Raw genomic sequence first — 15,240 nt, 5'->3', positions numbered from 1 at the left:
CCCCCCCCCAATGGATTTTTTTGTCTCTAGCATTAACACTCTATTCAGTACTATTTATTTTTCATCTGTTTCAAATGGCAAACAGGGTAAAGAAGAAGAGGCAAAGTCCATCTTAGAGAAGATTTACCGTCCTGAAGAAGTTGAGGATGAGTTGCAATCCCTGCGAGCATCGATTGAGGAAGAGAAAAAGGAGCAAGTAGCAGAAGGTGGCTTCTTTGGCCAACTCAAGAATGCCTGGAAGAATGATGTAGTCAGAAGGGGGCTGTATGCTGGAATTACGGTTCAGGTGGCTCAGCAGTTTGTGGGTATAAACACAGTTATGTACTACAGCCCAACAATTATCCAGTTTGCAGGATTCGCATCAAATAAGACAGCAATGGCACTGTCTCTCATCACTTCTGGACTAAATGCCATTGGCTCCATTGTCAGCATGTGCTTCGTGGATCGCTACGGGAGGAGGAGACTTATGATCATTTCTATGATTGGGATCATTTCCTGCCTTGTGGTGTTGTCTATTATCTTTTTCCAGGCCTCTGTCACTGCCCCCAAAATCAGCCCAACAGAGACTGCATCTTTTGGTGGTAACTCCACTTGCGAAGCTTATACAAAAGCCAAGGATGCAACAGCTTGGGGCTGCGTGAGATGTCTGCAGAAGGAAGCTGGTTGCGGTTACTGCTCAGCAGAAGGCGGCATAGTAAGTCCAAACTTATCCACTTTAACCTTTTGACGAAACTTGATATATATAGATTCATTTGTGTACTGCAAAATACCCTGTGGCTTTTCCTCTTAATCCTGTTGCAATGATGATACTGAAATTACTTGTCTTTGTACAAAATCTTTTCTTGTCAGTATCAACCCGGGGCATGTCTAGCAGTAAATGATGCGGTGAAAGGTGCATGCCGAGCAGCAAAAAGAACATGGTATACAGAAGGCTGCCCAAGCAAGATTGGATTCTTGGCTGTAATATTCCTGGCTTTGTACATCATTATCTACTCGCCCGGCATGGGCACTGTGCCATGGATTGTCAACTCTGAGATATACCCACTCAAGTACAGAGGGATTGGTGGAGGGATTGCTGCTGTTGCAAATTGGAGTTCAAATCTGGTGGTCAGCGAGACATTCTTAACACTGACTGACCATCTGGGCTCCTCTGGAACCTTCCTATTGTTTGCAGGGTTCTCATTGATTGGGCTCATGTCTATTTTCCTCCTCGTGCCAGAAACTAAAGGGCTGCAGTTCGCAGAGGTGGAGAAGTTGTTGGAGAAAGGGTACTCCCCTTTTAAGAAGAGTAGCAAGAAAGTAAAGAAAGAAAAGGATGGTCACAGCAGTTAATCTATCCAGAAATTCGCATAATGTTGGAAAACGGGCACATATATCTATTCATCTAGTTTAAAGCAATCTTCTACAGTTATAGATTTGTAGTTAACCAACTACCCTTATATTGGAATGAAAGAACTATTTCAAGTAGCTAGTAGCCAGCACAGATGAAAATCAACCAAGATGAAATCATAAAAATAAGTAAGCTAATAGCCAGCACAGATGAAAATAAACAAGGATAGCAACAATATCTTCAAACTTATGAGAGAAGTCTGCCACAACCACAAATAAAGCAATTCATCCAACAGAGGTTGGCCGTTGGCCGGTTGTATCTGCAAACTCCATACGACATTACGCCTATCAAGCTCATCATGTGTAGTTTAATTCTTCTCAAACTGCAGTAACAAAATTGAGTACAAGGATCAGTTTCCGCACCTCAAATGGTACATCAGATGAAGCCCACCAGACTTTACACTGTCGTTTACACTGAATTGGCTCTTTACTGCAACTAGTTCGAACACCAAGCATTAACTCGCATCATTCTTGCGTGAGCGATCCACACTATTCGCCAAATTAACATGATTAATAATGATTACTAACAATGTGTAAGTGAACGTCAATTTGTCCGTGAGGCCCAAAGCTATATGCCGATTTCAAATCCTCAAAACTAAAAATTATCTTCATGGCTTTTTATATCAAAATAATTCACTGAAATAAAGGACATAGGCTGACAGTTCATTCACAGAAAAAGAAAATGAGAGAAGAAGGATTTTTCAGAAAAGGAAAAATTACCAACTTCAAACGATAGCAAACAGAAAAGCGTAGAAAGTCCTAAATACGGATCAATGCATCAGCTTGCTGAAGATCCAATCAATAATGAGCAAAAAGGAAAAGGGAAAGAAGAGGTAAAAAGCTGTTAAAGAGTAAAAGGGCATCCAGTGCACAAGAAAGTTCGAACTTTCGACACCCTAAAGGGGAAAAAAATCAAAGTTTTAAGATGGAGAAAGAATCATAGAACTTAGAAATTTCTAAGAAAATCTGTTTCATTGGTGAAGACTCAGAAATTAAAAGGAAAAATGAAATTTAAACCATCGGAAAGAACAAGGGAAAACTGCTGAGAAGCTTCAAAAAATCTCCATTCATGGAGAGGATCTTTGCAAGCAGGTATAAAATCTGAGAGGAAGAATTTTATTGAATTGAAAGTGGGTGTGGATACCCATTTAAAATACACAGAGGTACAATGCAGGTGAAGAAAAAACAAAACTTCAGCCACCTCAGCTATTCTGGTAGAAAAACGCTAATGACTAATGAGAAACGCTAAAAGAGAAAAGCAATATGTACAATGAAGAAGTTGCTAATAACTAAGAAAGAAATAAAAGTGCAAAAGCCCTCGGATAAGTCGTGAATGCGAGAATGCGAGATGCTCTGTTTTTGTTTTCTGCTGCTCTGCTGCACATGAAGAAACTACAGCAGCAGCTCCACTTCAACAAAAACAAGCAGGTAATTAGCTGGGAGAAAGAGAGGATCACTGCACGCAAAAATGATAAGGGTTAGCTGCTTCGATTTTCTGAAATCCGTCTGCTCCAATCCAGCGAGTTCAATACACCAGAAGCGCACGCAAACACAACACACAAACACCCACATCTCTCTCTCTCTATATATATATATACACACACACACACTATTATAAAGAAAATTATGTAGTTCTATCAACTTTCATTTACCATTTTATCCTTGAACTCATTCATTTATTTAATAAATTTTGATAATAATAGTAATTTGAATATTTTAATGAATCTACTAAATTACCCTTAAAACTTTCTCAACTTTTTGACATTTTAAATTTCTGAAGCTATTAAATCTACAATTGATAACGGATTTATCCAAAAATATTAATATTTTTATTTTTTTATTATTACACACCCATATATCTATATTTACACTATATAAAAAAAAAAAATTTCTCTCATAAATAGCGGTTATGACACCACGACACCGAGTTTGTTATTATGTCAATAATTCTCTTAAGTTGATTTTTTTTTTTTTTGAAATATAATGTATCGATTTATATATCTTTTTTATTTATAATATATTTTAAAATATAAAATATTATAATATACACGCATAAACAATGTGCTATGATGGCTAGACCATCGCAATAAGGAAACTTTTCATTCTCTCAGTCTTATGTTCTTTCCTATTTTAAGAAAAATCGTTGGTTTGGTTTCAAGAGTTCAAATAAACTCGTGTGAAAATCTGAGCCTTTTCTTATTTCTGTTTCCAATTTGAGATTCACTACCAAGAAGTCGGAAGATCCAAGAATCACAGCATGTGAAGAAGAAATGATCGAGAAACACAAGCATGCATACATCTATGTTCCAATTTGGTACTCCATCATCATGAGATGCTTTATTCAGCAATTGTAGCTTATCTGCTTTACACCAATGGAGTTCGGCAATAATACTAGTACAATTGCCTGATGTACATATGTGTGTTCATCCACATTGTTATAAGTGATTGAACTAAATAATTTCATTGTTTGCCTCTCACAATATACATTGTTTGCCAAAATTTTGAACCGAGGCATCAGCCAACATTGGGAGCGGGGCTCGTCCTCTTTCTCCTTTCACTAAAGCTACGACTTGAAAGTAACCTCGGAATGCAACATTGCGCGGATTTCACCGACTTGTCCTCTGCTTTGCGTACTCCATTGGGAGTTCTTTCACTACTATTCCCAGAGTTAGCTCCTGACAGGTATGGGGTCTCATTTGTGGATTTTGGTGGTTGCACTAGGCTTGTTGCCTCAGGTACCACCTTTTCAGGAGCCACATCTTTGTTTTCTGCTGCAGTTTCCTCTTCAATGTGTTGATCATCTCGCAGGCTCTCTTTAAACAGTTCTGAAAGTTTCTTTTTCTTATCAGGAGGAGATGGTTGGGGTATGGAACCAACCATTCCTTCGGCAACAGGGGCCTTATTTACTTGTAGGTTTCCCAAGGAGAACTTGTGGTGGACTGGAGTATTTCCACGAGATGGTGTAAAATCTGCATTTAAGTAGACAAAACAGCACGGGTGTGTTAATATGTGTTCCTCTTGCAGGTACTTGGTAATTTAGCTCCAAACATCGAAGGGGAAATGGTAAAAAGAAATTAATCAGAGATTTATTGATCTTGCCCCCCCAGGGCACTTATCTGAGTCAAATTTAGGATTCCAGCGAGATCAAAGAAAAGAGAATAAGCTCATTTCATGTTATGGGTAACATTGACTACATCTGTGTAAGTTCATTTCACCTGATGCTGATCCAGTAAACAGAAGATCATAACAAAGTCAACAAATCCCAATGTTTGGGGGCAGATTAGCTAATTGAGGTGAGGATGTTTTGGCATCTCATGGTTGATGGGGACGGTGCAATCTTCTAAGAACAAAAAAAAGTAGAATATCTGATGCTGAAAAATGTTCTTACCCCCATTAACACTAAAGAAGTCGTCTTCGCAATCTGACTCTAACCAAGGTTGGGAATCAAAGAAAGCTTCATCGTTGTTACCTGCAAAGGATGAGACGCGTCTCAAAACAGCACATCATAAAAAAGAAGATTAAAATAAACAACCTTTCTAGGCCAGAATTCAACCACTTGGCATCCAAATTGATATTTATCTAACCAGTAGGGAACTCGGTATGTCACGTTTTTACCTATTACAATCATTAAACAACTCTGGCTTCTTCCAGAAGTGCCTGATTAGATAAGCATTGCAACAGGAAGCACTTAATAAGAACAACAGATTTAGTACAACTTTTCCTGATTTAATCCAAATATGGAGCTAGGGTGGGGTAAACTCCTGATTATCATAGTGGCATACGAAGAATATCCCTAATGAGTCACCGGTAGCATGACTAAACTATGTCACTAATGAGTCAAGATGAGACATTCTGCAAGGTGTAAATGGTGGTACAAGCTAGTTAAGCCAGCTCCCAAACCTGCAGAGCTCTAGCCTAATTCGAGCTTTTCAATCTCAAGTTCATAGTCAAACCAATTTGTTTCCATTTCATTAGCTTGTTATGCAGTCATTCAATTAAGATAAATGGTTAGCTCTCGCTGAAGTTCCAACCACATCTGGTGGTCTGATCATTAGAAAATGAAAATAACTAAAGAATTATTTAAGATCTGGATAGAAACTCATAAATGCAATGAAAGTTATGGGTTCCTTGGTCCTACACTGGAAAATAATGTGGGGAGCCTGGACTTTAGCGAACAAATGACTTGTCCATATCAGACCAGCATTAGGTTTCGGTAGCTCCATCATTAAACATCAAGTATGAGGGCTACTCAGCTTTGGTCTGACCACAGGACAGAAAGCATTCAAAAACATATATCATTCCGGCCTAAGGATAAAACTCTACCCTTCAATTTGTAGTAAACATATCACCTACCAGGTACTTCCATATTATTCAAATTATAGACCAACCTCCGATATGTCCATGAATCCAACATAAGGAGAATATTTCTACTGATCCTTCTTAAGGAAAAAGAAATAGCCGTTGTTGCCATCACGATTAGTTCCAAATTAACATGGCAGGATTAATCGTGAATGTACTCTGGCATGCAGACAGCAAAGAGAAATTATTGCTGTCTCAATAAAATAGTTTGCAGTACTGTTAGCAGTTCTGAAGCTAGGTGGTCCCCTAAAGCAATAGATTATTAATACTGATACCACTATATCAAAGCCTTTTTATTTTAGTAGCATTTTCCCAAAAGAAACAATCAGACCTAAACATAGCATTTGAAGACAACATTTCAGTAGAAACGCAAAAGAGAACTGAGATGTAGTTTTCAAGACAGAAACAGCATCCATGCATCAATAATAAATCAGCCCACAAAACATAAATTATATCACAACATCATTCTTGTTACTGTGCAGCCTATGATTACCTTAGAATCTCAATTCTTTTCTTCCCAACGAAAACAAATTAAAACAATGGAAACTTTTACACATAGTAATCGGTAAATGTAAATTCTTAATTCACTAGAAGTAATTCAATCGTAGTAAGGATAAAGCGAACAAATCTGTAAAGTGGAAAAGAAAGGGTTAAAAAAGAAATCACTTAAATGGAAAAATAAACATTGAAAAATCATCAATCAACTTTTTTAACCTACTAAAAAACAAAAAGCATATACAAACAAAGAAGGGCGGAGCATATGTGCTCCGAACCAAATTTTGCCAGCTTGAAGACAAGGGCAAAAACCAGTAAAAAAGAAATAAACCTTTAAACAGAATGCTCTCGGACAAGCTCCAGAATTCACCAAAATGGTTTAACCAAGAAAAAAAAACCCGCAAAAACAAAGAAAAATAATCCGAAATGACAAGATGAAATAAAACAAAACGAAAAGAATCAAAAACAAAAACGGAACATAGACAATGAAGCAATACTAGTAGCTACCAGCGGTAAATCGAGCAGGTGACCACTGAGACTTGAGTTCTAAGTCAGCAATCGTACGATTCCCAACGTTGACCGCATCGGGCTTATCTTTGACCGGCGAGGGGATCACAAGCTTCTCGTTTTTGGACCCGAGTGAAAAACGGAGCTTAATGGCGGCTTCCGGGTCTTTGTGGACTGAAACACATGAACCCATCTCTACAAAGTACCTCCTCCTAAACAGTAAAAACTCCTTTTAAGTTATATATATATGTGTAGCATATGATCAACAGACCATTTTCCAGAAGCAGTTTCGTCTTCTCAAGGTTGTTATTTCTTCATCAGATGACTAACAAAAGAGGAACAAAGAGTTAAAGAGAGAAGAAACAGTAAGGGTGGTGTTTTGATGCGAAGAAGAAATAAATTAGAGGGATTGAAAAGAGATTAGAGGATGAAACTCATAATAGGCATCGGAAAATGCAACAAAAAATCTGAAAGAGAGAGAGAGAGAGAGGTAAGTGCATGTGTGTGTTGTGTGTGAATGAAAAGAACATGGGGGGGTTTGGGTCCCACCCAAAAAGGTTGAATTATTGGAGTTTATTATTTTGGAGTTCCTTTCTCACTCCCATCATATGCTCTACCATTTACATTAATTACATAATATAAACATATATATTATTTTATTCAATTATATGTATATTGATTTATTATATAAGTAATTTAATTTAAATAGTATTTTCCTACCTCTACAGTATGTGTATGGATCCTTTACATTACAGAAGGAAAATAAATCAATGGAAGTGGTTGGCTCGGCTAGGGCTCAAGGCTCCAGCATGCATTGGCGGATAAAACCACGTTTTACAGCAGACAACACGCTTTTTAATACTCCATACATATATCGTCTTGTAATTTATTTAATCAACTTAAAAATAACACCACCTAATTATGAAAATTCATATTTTTTTAATAATTATTGAAAGAAATACTTCTCAACATATGTCTTTTAAATTTCGAAAATTTTAATTATTTTATATTTGAAATTAAGAAAAAAAAACATTTTATGAAAACAAAATGTGAATTAATTGAAGCAAAGCAGACGTAGTCAAACTATCAATTCACAATCAGACTATAAAGGATTTATTAATTGAGATTTTTGACATTTTCAAGTTCCAATTTCATTTGTTTATTTATCTTATTTTATATGAATTAATTGAATATAATATACTACTCAAAGAAAAATATATAATTAATAGTTACCACTTTTAAAAAAAGACTTTAATTCCATGGAAATTAATTAAATGAAGAATATGATTAGATTTAGATTCCCGTCGTCTGTGTAGATCTAAACATAATTAATTCATCATTTTATTTTAAATAAAAGGAATTTAATAATGTATTATAAGTAAATTTCAAACGTTATTGAAGAAACGCGAAAGGTTACAAGTCCAATTGATTTCATTTTCTGGCCCATCAATACTGACAAAACTGTTACGCGTCAACTCAATGCACTTTCCAATTTTCTTAAATAAAATTGATAATATAATACAAATACAATAGAAATTTATCCAGTCTAGTGCCAAATTTGAAATTTCAATATTGATGTACTTTATAAAATTAAGTTTGTTCATCTATTTCTAATAATGTGAATCATCATTTGTATTTGATAAGTATGTATTTATTATTATCAAATTGCAATTTGAAATTCCTATAGTCTCAAATTCAAAATTAACTTAAGCATCCTAATATTTTAAATGAAGCCACCTCAATTAATTTAATACTTTGTGTGCAGGTCCACATTTAAAACCTAAATTTTAAATCATAGTCAAAATATTGCCATATCATCACCCAAAACAAATAGGACAAGAATAGAAATGAGATTGGATTTTTATGAATGCAATGAAACAGTGGGCGAGGGTAAAGGAGAGTTGCGTTGCATGCAAGATTTCAACATTGTTCAGCCCAACTCACATAAGTTGGATTTTAATTATTATTAACAAAGTTGGAAATGAGAAAGGCAAATAAGTAAGTTTTGATTGATAGAATTGTTAGGTGGAATTGAAAATTGACATTATTACCTGCCCTTGAACTAACTCGTGTCCAATCTTGGACCAACGTGGCTGCTGTCCATACTACTAACTAACTCATAATAATATGTCTTATAAAATGTGTTTAGGAGTTATAAGACTCTATGTCTTATTTTAAAAGTTATAAAAGATATTTTCCTTCACCCAAACAGGATGGTTGAAAATTCCCATCACAATAAAAGATTCTCATTCTTCACCTCAATCACAGAACAATAATTATTCAGCACCAATGTGTATGAATTAAAATAACAAAAAGTATTTCAAAGTGGAACGGGATTAGAAATAAGGGTAATTGAGAATAATAGCAAATCCAACAAATAATGATAAGATTTTGTCAGCGAAACTGATTGGTTGATGATGTGACACACGTGGATTCTCGCAGTTTTGGGCCAATGTATGTGTTTTCTCTCACGGCCCAGAGGCCCATCAACTCCGGATCACTTGCAAGAAGTCTAATCTGCTCAACGACTGCGGTTGGTGAAAAGGTGGAACGATAGAAATCAGCTTTATGTTGCTTATTATTCTGTATTAGCTATAATTTTTTTGGAATTTTTCAATATATATTATTGCGACAGGAGTTCTTTTGATTGATTTTACAGGGTCGGTTGTGTGGTGTTTCGCTAAGCTGCGATTGAGTTAGGTAAGAGTCGGAGATAGCAACGATGGTGAAGCCGAAAATTGCGCCGTCTATGCTGTCATCGGACTTTGCAAATTTGGCATCGGAGGCGGAGCGGATGATCCGCTGCGGTGCCGATTGGCTGCACATGGATATTATGGTACTGTCTCTATTTTTAAGTTTGTTTTTTTTCTTCATAGTCTGTCCATCTGGATGTTTTATCTTTTGAACTTTGTTGGAGTTTTCTCCTCGATTTTAATTGGGGTGTAGAAGATTGGAATCGATAATAGTATTCATAGTTGGTTTGAATGAACTTAATATTATGTTTGAGTCTAGCTGAGCACAAATCAAATTCAACTATAATGATATCTTTTGTGCAGTGTATCATTTTTTAGCTTATTATGCTGGCTGAATTGGTTCTGACGACTTAGTATATTGGGTTCAAACAAGTATATGGTTTGTGTTACAACCTGAAAGGATTAGGGAACTTGTGGAATAATTATATGGCCAACACCGGAGACGTGGAAATATTTGTTAAATATTTAAAAGCACTGGTAAAAATATATGCGTAGACATCTGACAAATGAAGCAATAATTGATAGTCTTGAAACTTACAGCATAAAAATTGTGAAGTCTCTCTACAAGTTTATTTGAATCTGATAGTAGCGATTTGGTACTTCTGGCTCTTATCATTACAGCATTTTATTCAAGGGTCATTTGTCATTGTTTGCTGCCATTGCCATTTAAATAGAAAACAACTTGCTGTGTGTTAGATATAATTTTGACATGTGATCCTACTTGTTCTGGTTCATTGCAGGATGGGTAGGTTGTTACTGTGTTGAAGAATCATATCGCACTCTCACATTTTTCAAAATGATGATCAGATACCAAGCCCGGAAAATACTTAAGATGCAATTGAGCATCACAAAGAATAACTAAGAATTTCTTTAAACTGATTTTTATTTTGTATTTTACAGTCACTTTGTGCCGAACCTCACAATTGGTGCTCCAGTTATTGAGAGTCTGAGAAAGCACACAGAGTAAACATTTCATTCTTCCCTAGTTCCTACCTGGTATAAATTATGATGTTTCTGGGATTCTTTTTGATGTATAGAGTGGACATTCTTCTTTTGCAGGGCATACTTAGATTGCCATCTAATGGTCACAAATCCTCTAGATTACGTTGAGCCATTAGGAAAAGCAGGTGCTTCTGGTTTTACTTTTCATGTGGAAGTCTCTAAAGGTGGGGTTTTGTTTCTGAACTTTGCTCATTATCGCTTAGCTATATTTGCTTATTCCAGTGCGGCCAAATTTTGCCACTAGAAAAAGAAGCACAACCAATAACTGAAATTGTTGAAGAATGTACTTCTGAATTTTTGGGATCTTCAGCCATTCTAATTGGATTTTACCTGAAACTTGGTAACGATAAAATGAATGAGTGTTATGACAGATAATTGGCGAGAACTTGTGCAAAAAATCAAATCAAAAGGTATGAAGCCTGGCGTTTCTGTGAGGCCTGGAACCCCTATTGAAGAAGTGTACCCACTAGTACGTATTTTCTATATTATCATCAATGGGATATAAATCAATTTATGAATACGAGTGAACATAGTATTTGTGTGAATAAAATGTATTTTTGGCCGTCCATGTTCAAAGCTTGACGATGAAAATCCTGTGGAGATGGTTCTTGTCATGACTGTGGAACCTGGATTTGGTGGGCAAAAGTTTATGCCAGAAATGATGGATAAGGTACATAATCATTCTCCTGTGGCATTGATTTGCCAATTGTCGTTCTGTTTGTTTGGCATATAATCATCATTATCTATGGAATTGTAGGTGCATGCTCTACGGAAGAAGTACCCATCACTTGATATAGAGGTGACTTTCAATCCTAGGATCATTTTTAAGTTTCTTACAACTTGTATTGATGTCCCTTTTATTGTTTTCTTTAGTGATAGTTTTTTCACCTGGAATCCACTGCTGCTTTGCTGTCCTGTAAAATAGAAATAAATAGCAACTGGAAGTTTTCTCATTTATCATCTATTGTACGTGCTGAAAGCAGTTGAAAGTGACAAGGGGATAGAAATATAATCTTCTCTGTGTTGAGTTCTGGGTCATGCATGATTTAACAATAAGGGGACTTTTGAATGATATATCCCTTTCTTAAGCTTCAACCATACAGTGAGGAGTAGTTGTTTGTTTGCAGGTAGATGGTGGTTTAGGCCCTTCAACCATAGATTTGGCAGCTGCAGCAGGAGCAAACTGCATTGTGGCTGGAAGTTCTGTGTTTGGAGCTCCGGATCCTGCTCATGTTATATCACTAATGCGCAAGAGTGTAGAAAATGCCCAGACGAATTAATTGATACTACGGCGGACAAGAAGTCCAGAGTAATTGTTTGCCTTTCACCAAGTAATTGTGTACAATATAATTTGTATGTTCACTTTGCGTTAAAAATAAAAGAAAGAAGAAGCAATGAAATAAAATTGGTGGGTGTTTACTGCATGACCATTTGACATTGTGCCACTGTTGTAAGCTTATGACCATCTGATCCATGCTGTTTTCTGTTGTATTTATGAAATTTTTGCAACATATTTCTGAAAGAAACTTCAGTGTTTTCTCATATCAAATTTCAACTTACGATTTATTGTATCTAAGGTGGAGGTTATTCCGGGATCCATTTTTTGCCTGATTCACTTATAGAAATACTGTGGCATGATTTTGGCACGAATGTGTGTATAGAATGAAAAGGTCTAATCCCTTTACTTCTTATTGCTCAACCAGATTCTCATGTTCGCTGATGAAAATTATAGTAGTTTATTCAAGACCTTCAGTGACAGAATTTGATCGAATAGCTCATCTCAAAGTAGGCTGGTTAATGAATCTGAGACTTGATGGTCCACAGGATTTGTACATTTCTGTGTAGCTTAGCACTTGGAACAAACTTTTGAATGCAATCTATGAACACAAAAAGACAGAATACAAGCACACATTGATCTTCAAATTGACAAATTGAAAAAAGTGCTTTTCAGTGTTCACAGTTCAACCTCTCATTGAGAGTCAATAATGTTTTGGGTTGCACAGACTTACAGCCACCCCCGCCCCCTGAAATGCCAATAATTTGAAGTTTATTCTTTGATCCCAATTGACTGCAAGTGCAATAATAGTGGACTTTTTGAAGCAGAAGTGAGAAGAACCAGCAGTAAAGAAGAGAGCTTTGATGAGATTGCTGAGGTCTCTGGAGGGGTTGACAAGGTGCAAGGCCATTAATGATAAGAAATCCCACAATTTCGCCGTGGAATCTTGAGGAAACAATTAATCTTTTGGTTCCACTGAAATGTGCCTGCCCATCTTCAGTTGAATTCAGAAAGTTTTTGCTGTCTTATCCTGCGAGAGATGGTGATAAACTTGCTGAATTGTCAATAGAGTTCAATTATGTTGTGTTACTCCTGAAACCATAGTTTCTGCGAATAAAACCCATATTGCAATCAGACGATGCAGAGGAATTGAGGGACGGATGGATAGTTTATTAGGGGAGAATTATTGATTTGATGGAGCAGTGATGTCGGCCAATGTTGCCTGGAAGACGACCGGCCAAGTGCTGGAGAAATCGTGGAGAAGTTGCCGAGGTTGGTCTTGGTGGAAGAATTGGCAGAAGAAGTCCAATTCAACATCTGTGAAAACACATGCAAACCAATTGTCAAGCCAACTCAAAGTGAAATTAGCATCCCAATTTTTATCTTTCCAAATGAAAATACTATACATATACGTTATTGAACTTTCCTGGCATGGAACTGCTGTGAATAGATTCTATATTTGTTGCTTACGGAAACGCGTGGTTAGCAAAAATGTTTTCCTCTGACGTCGGCAAACGAATATCCTATTGTTGTTAGTTTATTTGACATCAATAATCGTGTTCTTGATTTTTTCAAAAAATACTAATTTTAATAATTCTTCGTAATAAATTATTAACATGAATATCAAATATTTCGCTGTGTTTTCTTGTTCGGGTTGTGGACATGTGTCGTATACGAACACACAATTCGTTAAGAACATAATAAAGAAACCGGAATGGTTCTCCAACATGGTGGTGTTCAAAGTCTGCACCTTTTTTTAATTGGACAAGAAACATATATAATATATATATATTATCCCAGTTAATTAAGCAGATGGTTAATGATTGATCTATTGTGATGTACGTAGTTCATCAACTGGGTCATCTTAGATCTATTCCACTACAATAGACCAAACTGCAAATTAACGTGGTTCATTAACTGGGTCATCTTAGATATATTCCACTACAATAGACCAAACTGCAAATTAACGTAATGAAAACGTTGTCGGCACCGATTAATGTTGTCTCTGTTCTATTTAATTTACATTCTTCTAAAATATATAACAAATTCTATGTACAAAACAGGTTTTTATTAGAAAAGATTATGAGCATATATTATGCCACGTCGTCTACAAACAAATGCCGAAATATTAGTATACAACTTTGGTTTGGTAACAGTTAGGTTTGGTCGGCAAAATATTATGTTAACTCATGCAGAAGCCTCGGAAGAAAGTTATAGAAGTTTCTATTATTATTTATTACAAGAAAATGTAGGAACGGAGAACATTCCCACTAGATCTCTTTTTCCGAATTAATCGTAACGACTCTTTTCTTGGCATTAATCGTGTAAAGAAGGGGATTTTTGTTGTAAATTGAAGTTGGGATATACGTAGAATTGGATGTAAGAGAAAGAGTCATAGGAACTTTCCTTCTCCATTTGCATTAGTTGTGGACATCGTATGAAACATAAAAGTAAAGTAAATTCCAATATCCGTCCGTGCAAGTTGAAACCAAATTATCTGCGTAGGGTGCTTGCTTTTATTCTTTCCCCACGCATCGACCAAAACTTGGTTATCAACTTTTTAACTTAATTTGTTGAACAACTATACGTATATATATTCGAAATTTTTTTACTCAAGATCGCACCAAATCAATCATGAATCAAGTATGATAAGCTCGCTACGTGATTAATTATTTTTTCTAATATGTACAATAATCAAACGATAAATATATTACATATAATTGATTCAGATCCAATAAAACTCAATTTAAGTTATAATTCCCCCTATGTATTTCATGTATGTCCCCTTTTGTACTGTCTTTCATACAATCACATGTCACCTAGAGATGCGAAACTACAATGTTGTCTCGAAGTGAATTTTCTACATTGATATTTATAAAATAATGAATATATTCAAAGTAAACAAACAAACAAGACACTACTAACAGAAGTAGACCATATACCCCCATGTTTGGAACTTGAAATGCACGACAACCTCTTAGTTGTGATCAAGTCTAGCTTCTTATGTTTTACGTGTCAAGATTATTGTTGTATAAGTTAAAATATATTTATCAGTTCTTAATTAGCGTCGCTCTTATAAATAAAAAATCAGAAGCAATTGATTAATTAGAGAAACTCGAGAAGTAGCAGGAAAAAACTGAAATAAACATGCAATATTGAATACAATAAAGAAGTAATAGGCGCCAAGTACGTAGGTACATATATAAACAGCGCACTTCATTATAAAGAATTAATGTCTAACAACCTGACCTCTCTCTAGCTATATATGTAGATTATGATACAAGAATCAATTGAATGAATGGATCTCTGAATTTACATGCAAATAGAGAGTCGACGGCCAGACTCCAAACAGAATTGACGACGTCGTAGCAGTCATGATATCATCAATACGACATCATAACCTTAAACTCGTCGAAATTGAGAACCCCATCTCCGTTAAGATCAAACTGAGCGATCATA

General features: G+C 35.8%; 3 protein-coding genes and 1 long non-coding RNA gene across 6 annotated transcripts; 2 read left to right on the top strand and 2 right to left on the bottom strand.

Annotated features, from left to right (window-relative positions):
* On the top strand, nt 10-1,467 carry LOC105177511 (inositol transporter 4-like). The gene is made up of 2 exons (XM_011100698.2): nt 10-694; nt 850-1,467. The coding sequence occupies exons 1-2, from the start codon at nt 11-13 to the stop codon at nt 1,330-1,332; spliced, it is 1,167 nt and encodes a 388-aa protein (XP_011099000.1). The 5' UTR covers nt 10; the 3' UTR covers nt 1,333-1,467.
* On the bottom strand, nt 1,568-2,951 carry LOC110013152. The gene is made up of 2 exons (XR_002288308.1): nt 1,791-2,951; nt 1,568-1,712 (listed from the first exon to the last, which is right to left on the bottom strand). It is a non-coding gene; the product is annotated as an uncharacterized LOC110013152 (long non-coding RNA).
* On the bottom strand, nt 3,688-7,286 carry LOC105177414 (uncharacterized protein At3g27210-like). The gene is made up of 3 exons (XM_011100560.2): nt 6,751-7,286; nt 4,778-4,858; nt 3,688-4,358 (listed from the first exon to the last, which is right to left on the bottom strand). The coding sequence occupies exons 1-3, from the start codon at nt 6,941-6,943 to the stop codon at nt 3,904-3,906; spliced, it is 729 nt and encodes a 242-aa protein (XP_011098862.1). The 5' UTR covers nt 6,944-7,286; the 3' UTR covers nt 3,688-3,903.
* LOC105177413 (ribulose-phosphate 3-epimerase, cytoplasmic isoform) lies at nt 9,165-13,173 on the top strand. 3 transcript variants are annotated; one of them, XM_011100557.2, is made up of 9 exons: nt 9,165-9,295; nt 9,410-9,586; nt 10,244-10,248; nt 10,404-10,466; nt 10,563-10,669; nt 10,877-10,974; nt 11,083-11,175; nt 11,263-11,304; nt 11,633-12,054. In XM_011100557.2, exons 2-9 carry the CDS (start codon nt 9,473-9,475, stop codon nt 11,783-11,785), a joined length of 675 nt encoding a protein of 224 aa, XP_011098859.1. In that variant the 5' UTR covers nt 9,165-9,295; nt 9,410-9,472; the 3' UTR covers nt 11,786-12,054. The 3 variants fall into 3 exon arrangements, with proteins under 3 accessions (XP_011098859.1, XP_011098860.1, XP_011098858.1); XM_011100558.2 differs by lacking the exon at nt 9,165-9,295 and adding an exon at nt 12,609-13,173 and having other exon boundaries at nt 9,304-9,586; nt 11,633-11,814; XM_011100556.2 differs by lacking the exon at nt 9,165-9,295 and having other exon boundaries at nt 9,305-9,586.

The sequence above is a fragment of the Sesamum indicum genome, linkage group LG15 (assembly GCF_000512975.1).
Source record: "Sesamum indicum cultivar Zhongzhi No. 13 linkage group LG15, S_indicum_v1.0, whole genome shotgun sequence".
NCBI lineage: Eukaryota > Viridiplantae > Streptophyta > Magnoliopsida > Lamiales > Pedaliaceae > Sesamum > Sesamum indicum.
This window is presented reverse-complemented; position numbering and strand designations above follow the sequence as displayed.